At 34.4% G+C, this 20,866-nt stretch overlaps 1 protein-coding gene across 1 annotated transcript in view; it reads left to right on the forward strand.

Annotated features, from left to right (window-relative positions):
• Window positions 1-18,961, forward strand: part of LOC106666861 (frequenin-1-like) — a 61,021-nt gene extending 42,060 nt beyond the window's left edge. The window contains exons 5-6 of the mRNA XM_024229433.1: window positions 8,511-8,599; window positions 15,260-18,961. Coding sequence (XP_024085201.1) covers window positions 8,511-8,599; window positions 15,260-15,466 — 296 coding nt within the window. The 3' untranslated portion in view covers window positions 15,467-18,961. The remainder of the gene's footprint in view (window positions 1-8,510; window positions 8,600-15,259) is intronic.
• The last annotated feature ends 1,905 nt before the right edge of the window (window positions 18,962-20,866 follow it).

Genomic DNA, 20,866 nt, shown 5'->3' on the forward strand with positions numbered 1-20,866 from the left:
ATATATATATATATATATATATATATATATGTATACGTCAGTTGTAAATCTGAATAAATATAACATGAAGTCGTAAATTTATAAGCAAAATAAACAAACTGCTTTGGAATATAAAAACTATTCAGAAATCGTGAGATGTGGTTTTTTTTATCGAATATGTTTTTCTGAAATCTACATCACACGAGACCGCATCTCACGATTTCTGAATAATTATCGACTAACGGTCACTAATCACCACACATAATTAAAAACACTTCATTCAACCATTGACCTTCACAAAAACGTAGAACACTTGACCAACTCCTCATATAACAGAGAATCTAGGACTCAATATTAGCCAAAGAAATGCTGTAACTCTATCATATAATTTAACATTCGAATTAAGGCAACTGATATACTGCAAGGGTCGAGCAAGAGTTTGATGGCACCGCACAGAATATTTCTCTGACAAAAGACAATTCATTTGGTAGATATCTAACGTACTGCACAACTATCACAACTTATACATGACTACTGATGACAACTCACTACGGATTGTTACACGGAAAATCTTTAAATATAAAAAAACATCTCATCCCCCAACAGATGGATCTTATCCGAAGAGGACAAAGCCCAAATCCTAGCCCAACAACTCTCTGCAGTATTCATCCTTACCCAGACATCCAAGACCTTTACCATTCTGAAAAAATGGCGTACCATTACCTCTGTCCCTTCAAAACCTGCTCCTGAAGTACTCAAGTGAAGTACTGAGTAAATGTCAAATGGGTTTCCCTAAAGGTTACTCTACAACTGATAATCTACTTGTCCTGTTAAATATCATTAATATCAAACTGGCCAATCCTAAACAAAAATTTTTTTTGTTTTTTCGTGGACTTAAAAGCCGCATTTGATAGTGTAGATCGTAGAGGACTTTTGTTCAAAATTAGTAACTATGGCTTCTCTTCCAAAATTTTGAATATCCTAAAATCCCTTTTCACACAAACAGCATCAGAGGTCCGAGGGCGTGAAGGTTTATCCAATTTTTTTGAGGTTAAATGTGGTGTTAGGCAGGGTTGTCTACTCAGTCCAGTTCTGTTCGCTCTCTTTCTTGATGATCTCCCCTCGACTCTCGAATGTGGAGTCCGAATAGGCAACGTTAGCATAAAAATACTACTTTATGCAGACGATATTGTCATTTTGGCAGATACCGCGCATGGGCTACAAAATAATATTAAAATATTCGAATCATATTGCACCCAGTGGAACCTGACAGTTAATCTCAAAAAGTCCAAAATCATGATTTTCAGAAGAGGGGGGAGAATAAAGGCGACAAACCGCTGGCTTTTTAAGGGGGAAAGAATTGAGGTGGTGAACGAATACAAATACCTTGGAGTCACGCTCACCCCCCAACTACACTGGTCACACCATCTGAAAAAGAAAATATCATATGCGAAGCTTGCTCTCTATAAAACCTAGGCCCCATTGATGAAACAGGAACTGGTTCTGATCCACGTGAAATTTAATGTATTCAACTCGGTATGTCGGACAATCATCAGTTACGGCTGCCAGATATGGGGCTACCAACAATATGAAGAAGTCGAGAAATTCCAAAGATTTTTTATTCGTAAGTTATTTGCTCTTCCTAACCCTACCCCAACCTACATGATTTATATATGCACCTTAAAACTTCACTTTTCATTTATTTTCAAAATTTTGAATTCCCCTTACATAAAATTGGCAAAAATAATTGCGATCGAAGTCATCAGGAATAAGATCGCCTGGTATGCCCAATGCTCTTTCAGAGATTTGAAGTAACCTGTCCCACCTACGAAAACTTTGCTGATTGGCCAGCTCTCTTTTTAGATCTGCTATCTAGATTCAAGGAACGGCATCGGAACGGTTGCTTACTCCGAGCAGTCCTCGCTTAACTTTTCCTTATTCAACGACTTGTCTCACCCCCACACTTTATTTAATCTACAGAGAGAGAACCTTAAGTCCCTTAGTCTTTCAAAGTTAAGATGCTACTAAAAACCCGTTGCGAGGCCCTTAACTTGAACTCTGCACTTTGGTTGAGGGGAAGGAGGGGTTATGTGCCCTTTGCAATTCTCAATCTGTGGAAACAACTCTGCATTTTATGGCCGTGTGTACAATATTGGGCGAGATAAGGTTGTTGCACTTGGGATCTTTTACCCTCTCTAGGAGCACTCAATCAGCTTATTGTCAATTATTGGCAAAATGCTGCAAAACTTTCTATTGACCCTCTTCCAAGGAAATGACTATTAACACTATCACTCATCACCAATGCGGTTTTCGAAGTTACCACCGACTGCCTAACAAGCAGATCGCATAATACGTAATTTCTATTTTTGTGTTTATAGCCCAAGAGTTTGACCGGGTATTGTACTCTGGCCTATTGTAAAAGCTAAAGAATATACGATCAGAAACAACCTTTACTTCCGAGTATCCCGAAAACTTCATTATCTCCTATCTTATGCTAGCAGGTGCGCTCCTCTGCTTTACTCAATTTATGCCTACGATCTATCTACACAACCCAACACTATCACATTCACCTTAGCCGATGATACCGCAAACCCTCCTTCCCATAATCTCCAAAATCACTAGTATATTCTCGAATCCTGGTCCCGACCGGATCAAGAGAAACGAAACTGAATCAACATACATAACACACTTAACTTCAACATTCTGTTTCCCCCAAACCATGGACTCTACCTGGACCACTGACATGGAACCCGCTTAACCGCACAGACTAATATACACGTTTTATCATGTAACAACTACAGTTCGAAAGACGATATAAACTCACAATGACAAAAAAGAAAACTTGTCTTTGCCCTGAAGGTCTCTATTTGGACAAATGGTTTGAACTCGGAAATGTTAAGTGTTCCAACCTTAATCGAATCAGATCCCTTCAAAGTAAAATCCTCAGAACAATAGTCATTATCCGTTCTGTGATTCCAATCACACCTCCCACACCAACTTAAATGTTCTTTTTGTTTCTCATTTAGTTCAATCCCACTACAAAATGTTTCATTCCAAAGTATCCCAGCATACGAATCTCCAAAAATCTGTTACCCACCACGTTACTTAACAATCCCTAGTTGGTGCCCATCTCACTCATCTATCCATCCCTGGTTATTGTTTAGTTCATGTTTCCATGTTATATTTTATACGAATAAAGTATATATTTTACTTGTTGCATCGAACAAATATAGTTGTAAAAAAATACCCTTGACAATGAAAGTTTTATCCTTGTTCTCTGCTGTAATAAATTGTTGTCGTGGGCTAAACTATTCAGTGATTTTTTCGTTTTTGAGGGGGAAGTTGTGCCAGCTTTGAATGGCCATCAGCTGAAAAACCAATTTGTTTGAACATATTGTTTCTAACTGAACTAAAATCTGAAGTCCCGACTCTAGTTCAATCGTATAAAAAAAACTTTCAGCTTAGTTGAACGGATTTTCTCTGGTTTTGATCATTGATTTGGATGTAGTTTTGTTAATTTACTTATTTGACATAAAATCCGGGAATTTCATACTTCCTTTATGATGTCTAATGGGCTCTCTCTCCCTCTCTCATTGTCTCTTTACCTTTATTTCTACCTGTCTTTCTGACTATTTTTCTCTAACTATCTCCACGTTTTTCTCTGTTTCACACTGGCCTTTTCTGCTTTTCTGTCTGTATGTTTGAATGTCGTACTCTGCCTGCCTCCCTAACTCCAACACAGTCAACGTCTCATTTCTTAATACCTTTCTGTTAGTGTCTGTCTCTCTCTGCTTTTGTTGTGTGTGTGTATTTATGTATGTCTTCGTCTCTCTCTCAATTTCTCTTTTTCTGTTTGTACCATTCTTATCTGTTTATTCACTTGTCTATACTGTATAAAATTTTCGTTATCTTTATTGACTTGTAACTGTCTTTATTTTGTTATATATTTTGCTCTCTTTTTTATTTATTCTATGTCTCTCGCTCTTCTTCTCTGTTTTTCTTTCACTACTCCGATCTACCTTATGTTTTCTTCTGACTGTCTCTTTTTTCATTCTTTCATCTCTATCTTCCTTATTGTCTGTCAGAGTCTCTCTCGCTCTCTCTCTCTCTCTCTCTCTCTCACTGTACCTCTGTACCTTTTTCTTTCTTTCTACGTCTCTACCTGACATTTTCTCTCTAATGTTTTTCTCTGTTACTCTCTTTTACTTTGACTTTTACTGTTTTCCTGTCTATATATTTGGCTGTTATACTCTGTCTGTCTCTCTGACTCGCACACATTCAACAGTTCATTTCTGTCTCTCTGGTGTGTGTGTGTGTGTATGTATGTATGTGTATGTCTACCTCTCTCTCACTTTCTCTTGATTTCTTTTTTTTGTTTATACGTTTTTTATTTGTCTATACACTGTCTATAAAATCTGGGTTTTCTTTATTGTCTTGGAATTGTCTTTATTTTTCTTGTTGCTTTGTGTCTCTCACTCTTCCTCTCTGTTTTTTTCTCACTCTCCCTATCCTAAGTTTATTTCTGGCTGTCCCTCTTTTTAATTCTTTCTTCTCTATTCATCCCTATCTTCCTTTCTTTCTGCCTGAGCCTTCCTCTCTCTCTCTCTCTCTCTCTCTCTCTCTCTCTCTCTCTCTCTCTCTAAGTTTCTCTCTTCTTTTTTGTCTACAAGTTTGGTGTCTTTCTTTCCTTTCTCACACTCTCAGAATTGTCCTCTTTCATTTCTCTTTACATTTCTCTGTTTGTTTATCCCTCTCTCACTTTATCTCTATCTTTATTTCACTCTGTCTCTTTGTCTCTTTTTAACTGTAATACTTTTTCCTCATTATCTTCTTTTCTGTCTGCATGTCACTCTCCCCTTCTCTCTCATTTTCGGTCTCGTTCTTTCTCACTATCTCTATTTAACTATCTCTTCCTTTTTCATCAATCTCTCTCTGTCTCTCTGACGGTCTTTTTTTTGTCTTCCTCTCACATTTTCAATCTTTCATTTATCTCTCTCTCTTTCTGGCCAAGAGTGTCACTCTTTGTTCTGTGAGTCAGAAACTGTATCTCTTAACCTGTTTCTCTTTTGCCTCACTCTTTGCATCAAAATTTTTTAAAACAATTTGTATAATTACATCTACGCCAGAACCAAAATCATAAAAATATTTACGTATATTGAAATAAGTTAGTAATAGCAAGTAAGAATCATAACCATTGATTAGGCTGACAAAATGACTTTAAAATATCATGTTTATAAACACGACAATAGTTACATGCATGATTTGAAACGAAACACTTCAATATTCAGAACTAGTGTAATCTCTAACTGGATCTAATTTGCATGTTAACATGTTGCTAGTAACAACCGTAGACCGAACAGATGTACAGGAAAACAATGTGGCACGATTGAGTGCAAATTGTTTTTTAAGGTTTTCTCAAGTTAAAAGTATCAAAAGGTACTCACGGTGGTAGAAACAACAAGGGAAAAAGGTTTTTCTTTCGCCACTAATTCAGCCTGGTAAAAACAAAAAATAAAAACAGACGCGGAAGAAAAGTCAAGTATAAATAATGAATCCTGCTGGCGCTTATTTTAACGAGATGAGTGCGGCTTTATTTTCTTGGCTCTCATCCTAGAATTTTAGCTTAATTTATAGGTCCTTGGAATCTGTTTCTTTTGTTTTGTCAAATTTTCACCTTGACCATCTTGGTAATGGATTTAATTGTTAATGCTTTTTTTAATCGACCTCAGATTGCTAACAAAACATTTTCAACTTGCTGAGCTTACTTTAATTTACGTGAATTTTGTAAATTTGAAGATTTTCTTTTGGACGAGAGGTTGATTGCAGCATTATAACGGTTTCCCAGTGATTTCATTGTTTTAAGAGCAAAATGTACATGTTCTCGTTTTCCAACTTTCGCCGCCCATCTTAGATTTTTTAGAGTCAAAAAAGTGAACGTAGTGATCATCAATTCACGAATTTCGTGGTCCGCTTGACCAATTAAATCTTACAATTAATTAAGGTTTTCAGGTGAGTTAAAAAAAGTCAATGGCGTATCAAGCCGAAGATCGTGGGTTCGAATCCCGCTCGTGCCATTGACTTTTTTATCTCAACTGAAAACCTCAATTAATTGTAATGACCATCGTTGCCTTAGTTTTTCTCAAAATTGTATTTTGTGTCTCGTAGCTTTTTTTGTTAATATAATTTTAATAATGTGCTAATATGTTATTTTGCACCTCAAAATCCTTATGTTAATGTAATAGGGTTGTATTTTATCAAGAAGGAAGTCCATTTCATGTCAGCCTCAAATTGAATGTAGATGCTTGCAGAACGATTGCCTGATTAGATAATACATAGTTCCTTACTTTCACAGAGTATCATATTTTACTTAACACTGAACGATATAACATTGGATATCGGAAAAATTATATTTCTAGTTTTTAAATGTCGTTTAGTTTTCTTTTTGAAAATCTTGGATAAATAATATTAATTAGGGATGGTTAGGGTAAGGTTTTTTATTTTTTATTTTACTGGGGCTTCCGACATCTAGGTCACTTCAGCCCCAAACTAAGTCGATATTCTATTTACACTTTCAAACACTACATTCATACAAATAAATACATTCATACACATAAATACATCCATACAGTACACTCATTCCGTTTGGTCGGTGGAGTACTTTTATAAATATTCCGCCTTCAACCCAGAACACACACTCATACGCTCTCAACGTTCGAGGGGCGATGATGATGTTATATTTCACCCTCACCCCTGGCATTCACGTTAATAAATACATGCACTCAGACAAAACATAAAGACAAACAACACATAAGACTTACTATACAATAAAAAAAAAAAACAATTTCCCCTAAAAAGCGGAACAGGATACCCTGAAACTTGCTGCAGTGCTCGAGAACCTTTCTTAAGTCCGACGGCATGCCTACACGCTCTCTGTATGGCGCAAAGGCATGATACGCCTCTATTATGTGGGACACATCGAACGACCTTTCTTTGCATAAGGGGCACCTGCGCGGGCTTTGGCACAAAAGCAGGTGCCCATGTGTCAACCGTGTATGGCCAATCCTTAGTCGGGTGAGGACGATCCCTCGTCTCCTGCTCAGGTTATCTGAGGGCCATCTACGGTCGTGCTCTTGAATCGCAAGAGCCTCTCCGACCGACCCCGCCCTGACGCTGCCATCTTTCTTTTATCATATTTTTTACTGCGTGTTTAGCGTCAGGGGGCCTGATCGCGATGGTCCGATCTGGAGGGTGGGACGTACCGGCTTTCGCCGCCTCGTCCGCGCGTTCGTTACCCTCCAGGCCGACGTGTCCGGGAATCCAGACAAGTACCACCGTTTTTCCGAGAAACTCCAGCTCCGCGTATTTCTCTAATAAAAGCCCGACGAGAGGGTCCACAGAGAACCTGTCGCGTATAGCTCAGGTAGCGCTCAGTGAGTCGGTACATACGAGAAAGGCTGAGCCCTCCCCGGTCCGCACCGCCTCGAGAGCGTGCCAAATCGCATACAGCTCTGCCGTGTATACGCTGCAGTGAGGGGGCAACGACCAGGAGGTGGCTACTCCCTCGCTATACACAGCACACGCCACACCATCGCCGGTCTTGAACCCCTCTGTAAAAATCAGACGAAAACCGGCGTATCTATTTCTAAGTTCAAGGAACTTATTCTTGAAGAGGTATGGCGGCGTACAGGATTTGGGCAAGTTTGCCAGATCGTCGCGGACGAGTACGGCCGGAAAGCTCCAGGGGGGTGTCGGCCGGTGGCCCAACCGAAGCACCGTCCCAAGCGCCAATCTGGCCCTCCCTAAGGACTCACCGAAGCGAATCCCGAGGGGTCGCGTCCGCGAGCGAAGCCTGTCGTAAACTACTCTGTATGGGCGGTGGATCTTCATAGCCAAGGGGTGCTTCGGCTTGGCCAAGAACACGGCCGCGTAACCGAAGGTGAGTTGCTCTCTCCGAAGTTCGGGAGGCAAAACCCCCAGCTCGCAGCACAGACTGGCCAAGGGGCTGGTCCTGAACGCCCCCGAGATTGCTCTGAGACCCTGATAATAGATGTCGAGCTTTCTCAGGTGCGTTTTTCGGGCCGAGGAATAAGCCATACATCCATAAAAGATCCTCGAACAAAGCAGCGAGTCAATTTTTTTTAGCAGAATCTCCCTGTCCGCTCCTAACCTAAAGTGGCCAACAAATCTCAATAGTGAGAGGGTCTTCCTGCTCTGGACCTCGACGGCGTCGATGTGTGCCATCTCAACTTCTAATCAAATATTATTAATTCGGTACAAAGGTCAAATACATGTTTTTGAGCTTAAACTAAGAGGTTTAGTACAAATACTCCACCTAAACAATTAAAAAAAGGCTTTTTTACACATTTTTAGGCCGTATTTAAGCTCGAATCATGTTAAATAATTTATGCATATCACTTTCAACCTTAAGGCCAAAAAGTTTGGATAAAATCGGCAGAGGTTACAATATCAGCTAAATCTCTTTTTAAATTTGTTCGCCCAGAACGAATAAATAAATGATTCTGTTGTTTCAGGGGCTTTTCGGCTGTACGACGTGGATAACGATGGTTTTATCACGAGAGACGAAATGTACAACATAGTCGACGCTATCTACCAAATGGTGGTAAGTTTTACCTATTTCCGATTTATTTACCTTATTTTAGGTCAGATAGCAGAACAAGGATTTTTGTTCCAATATTAGATGATAAATAATAAAGTTAAACCATTAGATTGGGGTTCGGTATTGATCCCGTGCCCAGCATACAACCGATGTTCATTTTCTTCTAAACCTTTAGGTCTGGAAATCCACTTCAAGGAAATCTTACTGTGCTTTCTTAAAGTCATCAGAGTCATTAATTTAGGCCATCCAAGAAAAGTTTGTAAACATACTCTTTTAGTGATTGTCTGAGAGTATGTAAATTTGTGCACCTTTCATATTTTTGTTTATTAAATACTATTAACAGATTCACTATTTTTCGTGGTCCGCTTGACCAACTATTATCATTGAATTAATTAAGGTTTAAAGTTGAGATAAAAAAGTCAGTGTCACGAGCGGGATTCGAACCCACGACCTTCGGCTTGATACGCCGCTACTCGACCACTTGAGCTATCGTGACTTCCATCCACTTGGACACTAACTTCCCATCTCAAACCCCAACTTATTGAATTTTCCCTCCTTTTTGCCATTTATCAAATGTCGGTAATCGGNCGACACGCAAGAATGGCACAATTACACAGAAGACAAACACTTTGAGCCCTGAAGATGATCTCAATAAAGATCGAAACGTTGGCACGATAAAGAAAGTGTTTTTCTGAAACCTACATCACACCAGACCGCATCGCACGATTTCTGAATAAACACTACAATAATTATTTTCAATTTGACGGAAAATAATTATTGTAAGGAAAATAATTAAATAAGTTATCAAAAGGATTAGCGATTGGATTACGGACGAGCCGGCTTTTAGAGAAATATACAGGGTGTCAGAGAACAATCTTATGTATGTCAGAAGGTTATTCTACTTTGCAAATAGGATTAAAATGTCTATATCGTGCATAGTCTTATTCTCAATCGTTTTAGTGATATTTCACTTTTTGTGTTATTTCAAATTTTCACAACTTGCGCCCATAAAGCTCCCGTATTTAATAAAATATTGATCTTACTCTAAATTTGACTGCATCGATAAAAAGAGCATTAAAAATCCTATGACTCTTTTTTTTATTTTGTACTTAAGCGACCAAAACACAAAATTTAGAAGTTTAGTTAGAACATAAACTTTTTTCAACTTTTCATTGTACTTGTTTAAAGTTTAAGTAGGATTTTCTTGGTTCTGTAAATTCTGACAGATACGGCACTTACAAAAAACTTGCCCCTAATTATTAAAAATTTGATTTTTCGGTCACAAACATTTAATTATTTTTAATAAAAGTTTCAACAAATTAATGCTAATTAAAATTAATTAGTATTTTAAACGATTTGTAACCAAAAAATCAACTTATTATCAATTAAACGTTAATTTTACACTGGTGATAATTGAAATTTGAAAAATAAAGTACATATGTTTTAAGCTCATTAATTGTGGAACTTTTCTGTAAGCGCCGTTTTGTCAGTATTTGCAGAGTCAAAATAATCTTACTAAACTTTAGACAAGAACTTTCCTAAACTCGTAAAAGTTCACCTAAGCGATTTTGAATTTTGTTTGCTTAGGCTTAAAATTGAAAAAACAAATGAATCTCATAGGGTTTGTTTTTAACGCAATTTCTATTAGAGTAATCAAACTTTCAATAGAATTAACATTGTTTTTACTGATTTTTTTTTTTTTTTATGTAGTGGGTGTAGTACACGTTCATCAAAGTGCATGTTTCCTAACGTCTTAAAATATGAAGTCTTGCATCTTAAAAAACAATAACCTCAAAAATCTCTGAAATTCCGGACATCTATGTCTCATTTTAGATGCTAAGTAGAACTACCTAAAAATTCCGCAGTGTTATTTGAGAATTACTGATATATCCAAATTTTGCGAAACCACATTCGGCGATTTACTTTCGGATCACTGTTTTATAGTTCTACAATTGTTCAGGAATAAGTTATTGCATTATATTTCAACTTTTTGTTAACTGAAAAGGGCTGGCTGCTAACAGGGATCACCAATTTTACTGAAACCTTTTTTTATCATACAAGGTCAACAAATCGCTTTGGATGTTGAGAATTTGGAAAAATAATTAAATATTTTTTAAATGTGGTTCCTTCGTTTTTTGGGCATGTATTTCCAATTTGCTATTGATCAGTGGATTTTTTTTAACCTACGATAAACAAAACAATAGGCTGGAGCATATGAAATAAAATTAAATATAAAAAAGTTACAAAAAGTAAAAAGACGTTCCCAATAAAGTAAGGAATTTTTTTACCAATTCCAATTCATTTAACCACCCTATAACATCCTTAAATATGAAAAATAAACATTTATACTGAATTCACCGGTGCAATTTTCTTTCTTTCTATGTTATCCTGTTAAACAAAAATCCATCTATTCTCTGAATTTCATCTAAATCGAACGTTTATACAACTAATTAAAGTTTTTATTTGAGATAAAAAAGTCAGTGTCACGAGCGGGATTCGAACCCACGATCTTCGGCTAGATACGCCGCTACTCTACCACTTGAGCCATCGTGACTTTGATCCACTCGGACACTAACTTCCCATCTCAACTCCACGTTTTGAATTTTCCCTCCTTTTTGCCATTTTTCAAAAAGGTGGGGTTGAAATGGGAAGTTAGTGTCCGAGTGGATCGAAGTCACGATAGCTCAAGTGGTAGAGTAGCGGCGTATCTAGCCGATCGTGGGTTCGAATCCCGCTCGTGACACTGACTTTTTTATCTCAACTAAAAACCTTAATTAATTGGTCAAGCGGACCACGAAAACTAGTGAATTTAATATGTTTATACAACAATCAATATAAGTGAGATATCAAATCACTAAAATCATGTTAATAATTTTATTTTAGTAATCTGTGATATTGATTTATATGAAGAGGCCATGTTTCCTATACAGTTCTCAATACTTTTAATGTTGCTTCAGTGGAGTTTTCTTTTAATTTAAGACAATAAAATAATAAGTACGACCGCATTGAAGAAATGTATGAAAAGTTGAAAACACCCTTAGGAAACACCCCTTTCAGTAAAATATGTGGGATAAAACATTTTTCGTTAAAAAGATCGGATTCTCTTTAAGCCAACTTTAATCCCTCGAATATAAATTTTCATTGCAATAAAAAAAATGCGCGTTATTTAGCTGGATTATTTTTTCTTTCATGTTCCTTTTAAACATTCCTAACACCTCTGGAATTTTTCAAAGGAAGGTTTAGATTTTATGTCGTTATAAGTAGGAAAAATAAGCATGATTTACGGCAGCCTTAATTTATGCCATTTTACGTGGTTTATGGCGTTCTTAATCCCTGTAGATTTCCTCGATCAGTGGAGTCGTTCCCAAACTATAAAATATTTTAGAGCCATTTAAAGAACAAACAATTTGGGGCTTTGTTTTATTTAAAAAAAAAAATCTTTCAGGGGTTTATTATGTATTGAGTGGTGTGGAATAACGTTGTATTTTGCTAAAAAAAACTATTGTAACCTACTTTCCAAAAATATGAATAGGCGATTGAGAAAATGCGTGAAATTACGTTGTGACCGAGGTACTTACAAATATATTTAAACAGAAGCGAAAAGCCTTAAGAATTTAAGGAAATGTAAATTTTAAATATTATTGCAAAAAATGTTTTATAAAGTTCAAAACTTCAACCCTCCCCACCTAGAATTGTACATAATAAAGTGCGTGATTTATAGCTTTAAATTAAGATACACTCGAAAAACTGCCAAAGATGTACAGCGTTTTAAAACGAGAAATTGTGATAAATAATTACTGAGAGGTTAAACCTGAAAAGATGAAAAAGTGGATGTAATTATTGGCCCATAAAACATTAAAATATAATACCTGACAATATCAAAAACCCGTCATAAAGGAGTTATAAAGAAAGAATCAAATTGTACCTACTTTCCAAGGTACAACCTCGAAAATTTAGATTAAATTATAAGAAAGGATATAAAAATGATATGTATGTATTTGACGATTGTAATGAAATCACACAATTCTTGATTCTAGCTTTTTGACATACAAACACAACAAAAACAGAATATAAGTAATTGTAACAGAATATGTAATTAAAAAGTAGTTAGGGCACATAGGATTCGCAACCTAATATTTTTCGACATAGTACGACCTCAAACGACATTAATATAGACAAAATTCGCTTTCAAAACGTTAAATTATATAAAGTTTTTGTTTTATCATGTTCTGAAAACTCATGTTTTGTAGCAAAGTATAACGATTTTTTTTCAACGTTGAAATTTGGAAACAATGAAATATCTTGGTAAAAAAGAGTGAACAAATTAACTAATGAAAGAGGTTCCTAATTGAGAGTAAAACCGTGTAACATTATTTTGGCGTTAAAAGATTTAGCCTGTCAAATCTGAAAAACTGAACTTTTTGTTCTAAAATATCATGTTCTGTAGCAATATATAACGATTTTTTTTTCAACGTTGGAATTTGGAAACAATAAAATAAGACAGTAAAAACGAATGAAAAAATTAACTGAAGTGAGAGGTTTTTAATGTAAGAGTAAAACTTGTAACATTGTTTTGGTGTTAAAAAATTTAGCCTGTCAAATCTGGAAAAGGGAACTTTTTTAAGTTCCTCAGCAGCTGGATAATGCATTTATATTTCAACAGCTCGTAGGAAAACAAAAACCGGACTTTCCTTTGTGACGTCCTAAATCCCCAAAGTTTACGTTTACGTTAATAGTGAATATATCAATAATTTTTCGCTTTTAAAATGTTAAACTCTATAAAGTTTTTGTTTTATAATGTTCTAAAAAATCATGTTAGGAAAGTATAACGATATTTTTTTCAACGTTGGAATTTGGAAACAATAAAATAAGATAGTAAAAAAGAATGAAAAAATTAACTGAAGTGAGAGGTTTTTAATGTGAGAGTAAAGCTTGTAAAATTGTTTGAGCGTTAAAAAATTTAGCCTATCAAATCTGAAAAAACGGAACTTTTTTAAGTTCTTCAGCAACCGGATAATGCATTTATATTTCAACCGCCAAAAGGAAAACAAAAACGGGACTTTCCTTTGTGACGTCCTAAATCCCCAAAGTTCACGTTTACGTTAATAGTGAATATATCAATAATTTTTCCCTTTTCAAATGTTAAACTATATAACGTTTTTGTTTTATGAAGTTCTAAAAAAATTATGTTCTGTAGCAAAGTAGAACGATTTTTTTTCAACGTTGGAATTTAGAAACAATAAAATGAGATAGTAAAAAAGAATGAAAAAATTAACTAAAGTGAGAGATTTTTAATGTGAGACTTGTAACATTGTTTTGGCGTTAAAAAATTTAGCCTGTCAAATCTGGAAAAGGGAACTTTTTTTAAGTTCCTCAGCAGACGGATAATGCATTTATATTTCAACAGCTCGTGGGAAAACAAAAACCGGACTTTCCTTTGTGACGTCCTAAATCACCAAAGTTGTGGCTTCACTTTGGAAATAAACAATCCCGGTATTGAAGTACGGGTTTGCAGGATTTTCGAAACCATTAATGGCGACCGGTGTTATTTTGACTTTTACTTTAGAAACAAAATGGAATTTTGTCAATTAATAACCGGAAATAGTCGATCAGAAAAGGCTGAATAAATTAACCCGGGATGAAACGTTTTTCCGACACGTAGAACATCAAAGCATCCCAAAGGTTTTTCACACTTTTATTTGGAGCTGATTAAAAGTTAAATGTCAAATTATCTTTTTCTTTGTAAGTCTTAAAATAAGTATCTGTGATATTGACAAGATGGAAAGAAAGTATAATTTTATCATTTTTCTGGAAAAAATTTTTTTGATTTTTGCCGAGATCTTTTGCAAAGTTGGTTTTTTTAAATTATTTTATTTAAATCTTGTGTACATACACTTTATGTTTTGGTAATATATACTGATATACAGCACGATCAAAAAGTGTGATTAACATGGCATTTGAGGGTGGATCCTGCCCTATAGCAGTCCACACAATAATTCACTGGAGTATAATAATATGAGAATTAATAAATAAATTAACCTCCTTATCACAAATTATTCAGAAATTGTGAGATCCGGTCTGGTGTGGTGTAGGTTTCAGAAAAACATTTTCTTTATCGTGCCAACGTTTCGATCCTTATGAGATCATCTTCAGGGCTCAAATTGTTTGTCTTCTGTGTAATTGTGCCATTCTTGTGGGCACTCTCAACACGACACGCAAGAATGGCAGAATTACACAGAAGCCAAACACTTTGAGCCCTGAAGATGATCTCAATAAAGATCGAAACGTTGGCACGACAAAGAAAAAGTTTTTCTGAAACCTACATCACACCAGATCGCATCTCACGATTTCTGAATAATTATCGATTAACGGTCACTAATCACCACACATTTCTACTTATCACAGATTACGTATCAGAGATAAAAAATCAGTGTCACGAGCGGGATTCGAACCCACGACCTTCAGCTCGACAGGCCGCTACTCTACCACTTGAGCTACTTCGATCCACTCGGACACTTACCATTTCAACCCCACGTATCTTGCCGAAGGTCGTGGGTTCGAATCCCGCTCGTGACACTGACTTTTCTATCTCAACTAAAAACTTTTTCAATAACCTCTACTAAAGTTATAATTTCCCATCTTAATCATGTTTTGTTTTTTCAGGGTCAACAGCCCCAACCGGAAGACGACAACACGCCGAAAAAGAGAGTCGACAAAATTTTCGATCAAATGGACAAAAACCACGACGACCGGCTGACGCTGGAAGAATTTCGGGAGGGGAGCAAAGCCGACCCGAGGATAGTACAGGCCCTGTCGATGGGAGGTGGTGCCGGTGCCATGGAACTGAACCAACCACAACACGCAATTTAGCTACCTGGTTAAATTGCTTCATTTACCGGCCGGTATTTTAAAAGAAAAAACAAAATGGAAACAAACACAATTTTCCCCCAATTGTAATTTCCAGTTCAACCATCCATCAGTTCGTGCCACCTAGCAAAATCAGTAGGGGTTGTTATTTACTGAAATAATTTAATAAAAAATTGGCTTTCAATATTTGTTATTTAGAATTATGTGAATTGTGATTAATCTGTGGTGTAAAGTGCTACCGATGTTGATTCAAATTGTAGTACTAATTCGTAGATATTAGAATAGATTTGTCTAAAATTTGTTTACAAAATTAACAACAAAAACATACTATTCCGAGCAGTAAAGTAAAATTTTGAAAAAACATTGGAACTGAAATTTATACATAATTTATACCACGTAGGCAGACAATTAGGTTTTTTGGTAGCTGTGTCAAAAATATTAGACTAAATTGTAGCCAATAAAAAAAAAGAGGCGAAAAGGTTATAACTTTTATGCAATTTTTTATATTTTTTGGTGTTTTTTGTATAGTTAAGCCATGGAATTAGAAAAGTTGACACTAGTCGTATCAGAATGGATTCAGACAATTCAGTGGCCCTCCTTCCACTTATTGATTTTCGTCAATGGTGAGACAAACACAAAGTCCATCTCTAGAAAGAACGTTTTTTCATCTTGGTACGGAAAATTAACTCCGCTCGACTTTATTCTGTTTTTGAATCCAGCTTAAATCGAAGCTTTTTGTATTTACTTGTCCTTATTATTTGAAAATTGTCACCTCTATTTTAGCACGAGAGATATCGTTTTCTTCTATCGGACGTAAAATAATAATTAAATAGAAGATAACGAGTTCTTGTGCAATAAAAAAATGCAATCATTGAAATGGCCTAAAAGCTTATTTAAAAACAGTGTTTTGTTTAAATAAATATGTTAAATTGCTTGATCAAAAGCCCTTGAAATCAAACTTTGTTGCACCCCTTCCTCAGCTAGACTAAAAAATTCAATTATTTTAGAGACCTATCGCTAAACTGCGTGAATTTTTAATTTTAACACACGCACATATGTATATATGAAATATTTCATATATACTCAAAAATATTCGTTTATATTGTATATATGAATATATATACATGAAATGTAAAATTCTTCACGTTTTTAAAGCTTGAGGAGTTAAATGGATAAATCAAGCTATTTGTACACAAAATATAGACAATTCGTGATTATTTTTAACAGCTAACTGTTATCAATTTTATACCTAACTTGTAGTGGATAATTTAATACAGTTTTGAATTTTTATTTTAATACATCTGTAGTTCCATAATCCACAATTCAACAAAATCATCGTGGACTAGACGTCATAGCGACATTCTTAGAACCTAGTTCTGGCGTTTTTCTAGATGTCTCGCAGTTCATGTCAAAAGAAAATCAAATCCTTTTTTCCTAGTATATATTATCTCAACTTAAATTTCTACCTGATCATTTCATGATATTTAACCCTCAACCTCGGGGAATTCATCAAGGGAGGATCCTAGGTCCGTTATTTTTCATAATATACACGGTAGACTTCTTACAATACACTAATACACTCTTATATATTTTGAAAGTACATTCTTTTCTGAAAATCTAGTTCCTGCTCTGGTTTCTCCAAAACCACATCCATAGAACCAATGTTCAATAAATAAAGGATAAAAATAAATGAAAACAAATACGGTCTACTGCTGAAACGCAATCCTTTCTATTTCATACTCTTCTTTGAAAATCCTAACATGATTTTATCATGTTACCAATTTCTCCTGTTCATTTAGACTTCTCTGGAGTTCCCCAAGGGGACAGCCTATGTCGGTTACTTTTCACCACATACACGGCAGACTTCCCACGTCGCTCTAATACCATCCTTTTTCTCACAATATAGCAACCTTAAAAAACCTCAATCCTCCATAAATGGAGAATAAAAATAAATAAAAACAAATCCTAATATGTGCCCTTTACCTTCAGATGTAAAATACTCCTTCCCGTTGATATGAATCAAATTCAACTTTTTGGAGCAGATCGCGACAATTGAGACTGAACATGAACTAATATTGACATGGAATTCACATATGCGACTTAAAAATGCAAAATTGAACATGTACAAAACATCTACAAAATTACAAGAAATAGGTTGAAGATTTACTATTTATAACTGCATAAAAAATACTTACGTACTAGCAACGTCTAAAAAATCAAACTTCCAATCCAGTCCAAAATCATTCTGGTTTTCTATGTTAGTAACCAAACTGAAGTTCTTCGAATAACTTATGTTCCTGGCCCAGGCTAATCCCGATAACTCATATTCCACCAAAATTGATTTTTTTCGTTTCTTTTCTATTTTATCCTCCTTAATAATCCGACCAACTACAAACTTAAAGCTCACATTCGCGCTTAACACGCCACTTACGTTTTTTCATGTAAACTATCTGCTTATTGCGTAAATTGGTGCAGTTTTAGATAAATAATAATACAAATTTATTAATCGATATTTTTGTCACGTGTGCTTTTTCAAATCTGAATTCTTCCAGAAAATATATTTAAATATTTAAATCTATTTATATATAAATATAAATCGTTAAATAAGTAATCTCTTTAGGATTTAATATCAATTTAATGTTTTCAAATATATCGTAATAATGGCTTTTGAAAAGGTTTAATTCAATAGTAGCTAGTTTGCTAATTGTAGACCAAATAATCACGAGTATGTAGCTAAGTATGTTTTAATGCGTTTTTCAATATGACTTGCTTATTCCTGTTTTGTTTAGTACTAAATAACAGTTTTCTAATCAATAAGCGTGCGTTGTTTGGCCATTGTTGAAAGTTAAACTACAACTCACAAGTCAAATGTGCATTCACCCGGGAAGAATTTAAATTTAACGTAGCCGCATCTACTTGACAACGAATCGCAGCGATTTTTCATCTCGACTATTCAGTTATCTTATATTTAATCGTCGATTAAAACAGAATTGTTTGGACAATCAGGAAAGCAAAGACAATCTTTTCTAGTTCCTAAATTCGCACGCAGGAATCTCAGGTCGACCTGGTTTTCTTTTTATTTTTTTCTATACATTTCTACCCGTTGGGACCATATTTTGAAATAATCATTTGGAAAATCGAACAATAACAGGCCAAGCACAGTTAAAAAGTCTTTCGACAACGCGATCCTTTTTTTTTGTAATATAAAGGATCCACTGGTATTTCATTTAAAAAAATTAGTTTCAATTTGTGTGATTAAAACACATCTGGTTTATTCACGTACATAGTTGAACTAAGAAAGGGAGTTGCAACAGATTTTGATAACAGAGTTTAGTCAGTCTTTTAATTTGGCATATCTAAAAACCAAAAATTACGATTTTGTAATATATATATAATATATAATATCTATAATATATAGCCCTGCATGCTTACAGTAATTAGATAATTAAAAATATTAAAAAAACTTTTATACAAAAATTTGTAATTTTCGCTAAGAGAAATTTGTTTTATGAACGCACTGACATTGGTATAAAAAAATTATGTTATTTTGAGTGAATTTAGAACGAATTTGACAAAAAAAAGTTTACAAGACTAAATTTTTTATTGTAGGAAAAGATTTTACACAAAAAATTATATAAATTGAAAAAAAGGGGGGAGAAATGCTCAGTAAATATGGGTAAGTTTCTTTTATTTTTGTTATTTTAGGATTGTTATTTTAGAAAAAAAATATATAAGTGCTAAAAAAAAAAAAAAGAAAAAAAAGCAGAATGCATATATTTCAGTCAATTCGTTTTCAGGCTGAAATTATAAAAAGTATATTAATACAATTGACAACATTTGAATATTTTAAACCAATCTTTTTGGATAAAATTAGTTTTGAGCATGGTGTAATTTCATGTTTATTAAATAATATGTATACTCGGTTTTAAAGCATTGAGTCGTCGAAATAATGCAATTTTATCAATACAAGCCTATTTTTCTATTTAAAAAAAAGATTAAAACAAATATAAAGAGGTATGTAGAGAGTGTATTATTTACGTAAAAAAAAAATAATGAGGCAGTTAGTCTAAGGGCCGCTCGTTCTCGCTTTTTACAGTGTAATTGGCGATCTGCATTTTCCAGTCTTTGTAGTCAGAAAATCAACCGCTGAAGACGGCGAGATGGAAAATTTTAACGTAAATAATTTTTGGTAAAGAACAATATTTATCATACAGGCCGCCATCCGACATCTCGTTATACATTCACGCTAATAGATACATTCACTCTCACACAATTTGTCCCAGGAACTCGAAGCAGTGCCCAAGTATAATTCTTCATAGATTCACCTGCACGCTCTCTATACAGCACTGTATAATTTCTATAAAGTATGGCATTTTAATCAATTAGCTAAATTAAATAAATGTCTAAATGCCGTGATATTAAAAAAAAATATAAAAAAATATTTGTGCTTGTTTGTGCTCTACCTCAAGAGGATACTTTATCAGTAAATTTATCACGACTCATGCTGAAAATCATCAAAAAGCTATTTATTTTTAATCCATTTCCTAATGCTTCGTATAAAAAGGTTTAGCTGTTTGACGTACGGGTCTTAACTGTAATCGGTCATTCCGCCTTAGCCCATGTGACCTCTCTCTAATGCCTTGTTAATTATTATTGGGTCAAATTAAATTTTCAAATTGTAAAAAATATTGGAAAAATAAAAGTATTAAACAAAGATTGATACAAATAAGGGAGTGTGTTGGCTTTTTGTAAATATATAAATATATTTTTCATAAAGGACAATTTTTCATTGTACATATTTTGGACTATCAACGGTTTTGGTTGTTTTTTCTTCTATTTTATATTTATATACAAGTATTAATTTTAGCATGTTGCTGTTGATTATTGAACTCTACAATGTTTTATTTGTTATTAGTTTTGTTAATGCCAATTTTTTAAATATATGAAAACTAGCTTACTTTTTTTTACTAACAAATAACAAAAAAAAAGTTCTAAAATTTGTAATTTTATAATTAATATTAAATAAACAAGGTACATTTAGAGCAAATTATTATTTATATAAAAGAGTTATAAAACGTAATAAAACTTTTAAAAAAATTCAAAATTGTTTATACAAATTTGTTAACTCTGGACGTGAAATGTTTCTTCGTTCATACACTCGTGTCATAAAACTTTTTTAATGTTGACCTACAAAAAAAATTGCTGTTGTTTTACTTATAAGCTGTACTAGATAATTAATTAATCAGAATGTATTTATTATCTGTATTTGTTAAATTTCTAAATAATTTATAATATTCCTGTAGTCCCACAATATTAAATTTATTACAATGTGAATTTGCCAACACATGTTTTTATATAATAAAATGCAAATTAATCAACATGAATCGACTAGTGGGCATTAAT

This window comes from Cimex lectularius, unplaced genomic scaffold (assembly GCF_000648675.2).
Source record: "Cimex lectularius strain Harlan isolate CLEC.00 unplaced genomic scaffold, Clec_2.1 scaffold233, whole genome shotgun sequence".
NCBI classification, from domain to species: Eukaryota; Metazoa; Arthropoda; class Insecta; order Hemiptera; family Cimicidae; genus Cimex; species Cimex lectularius.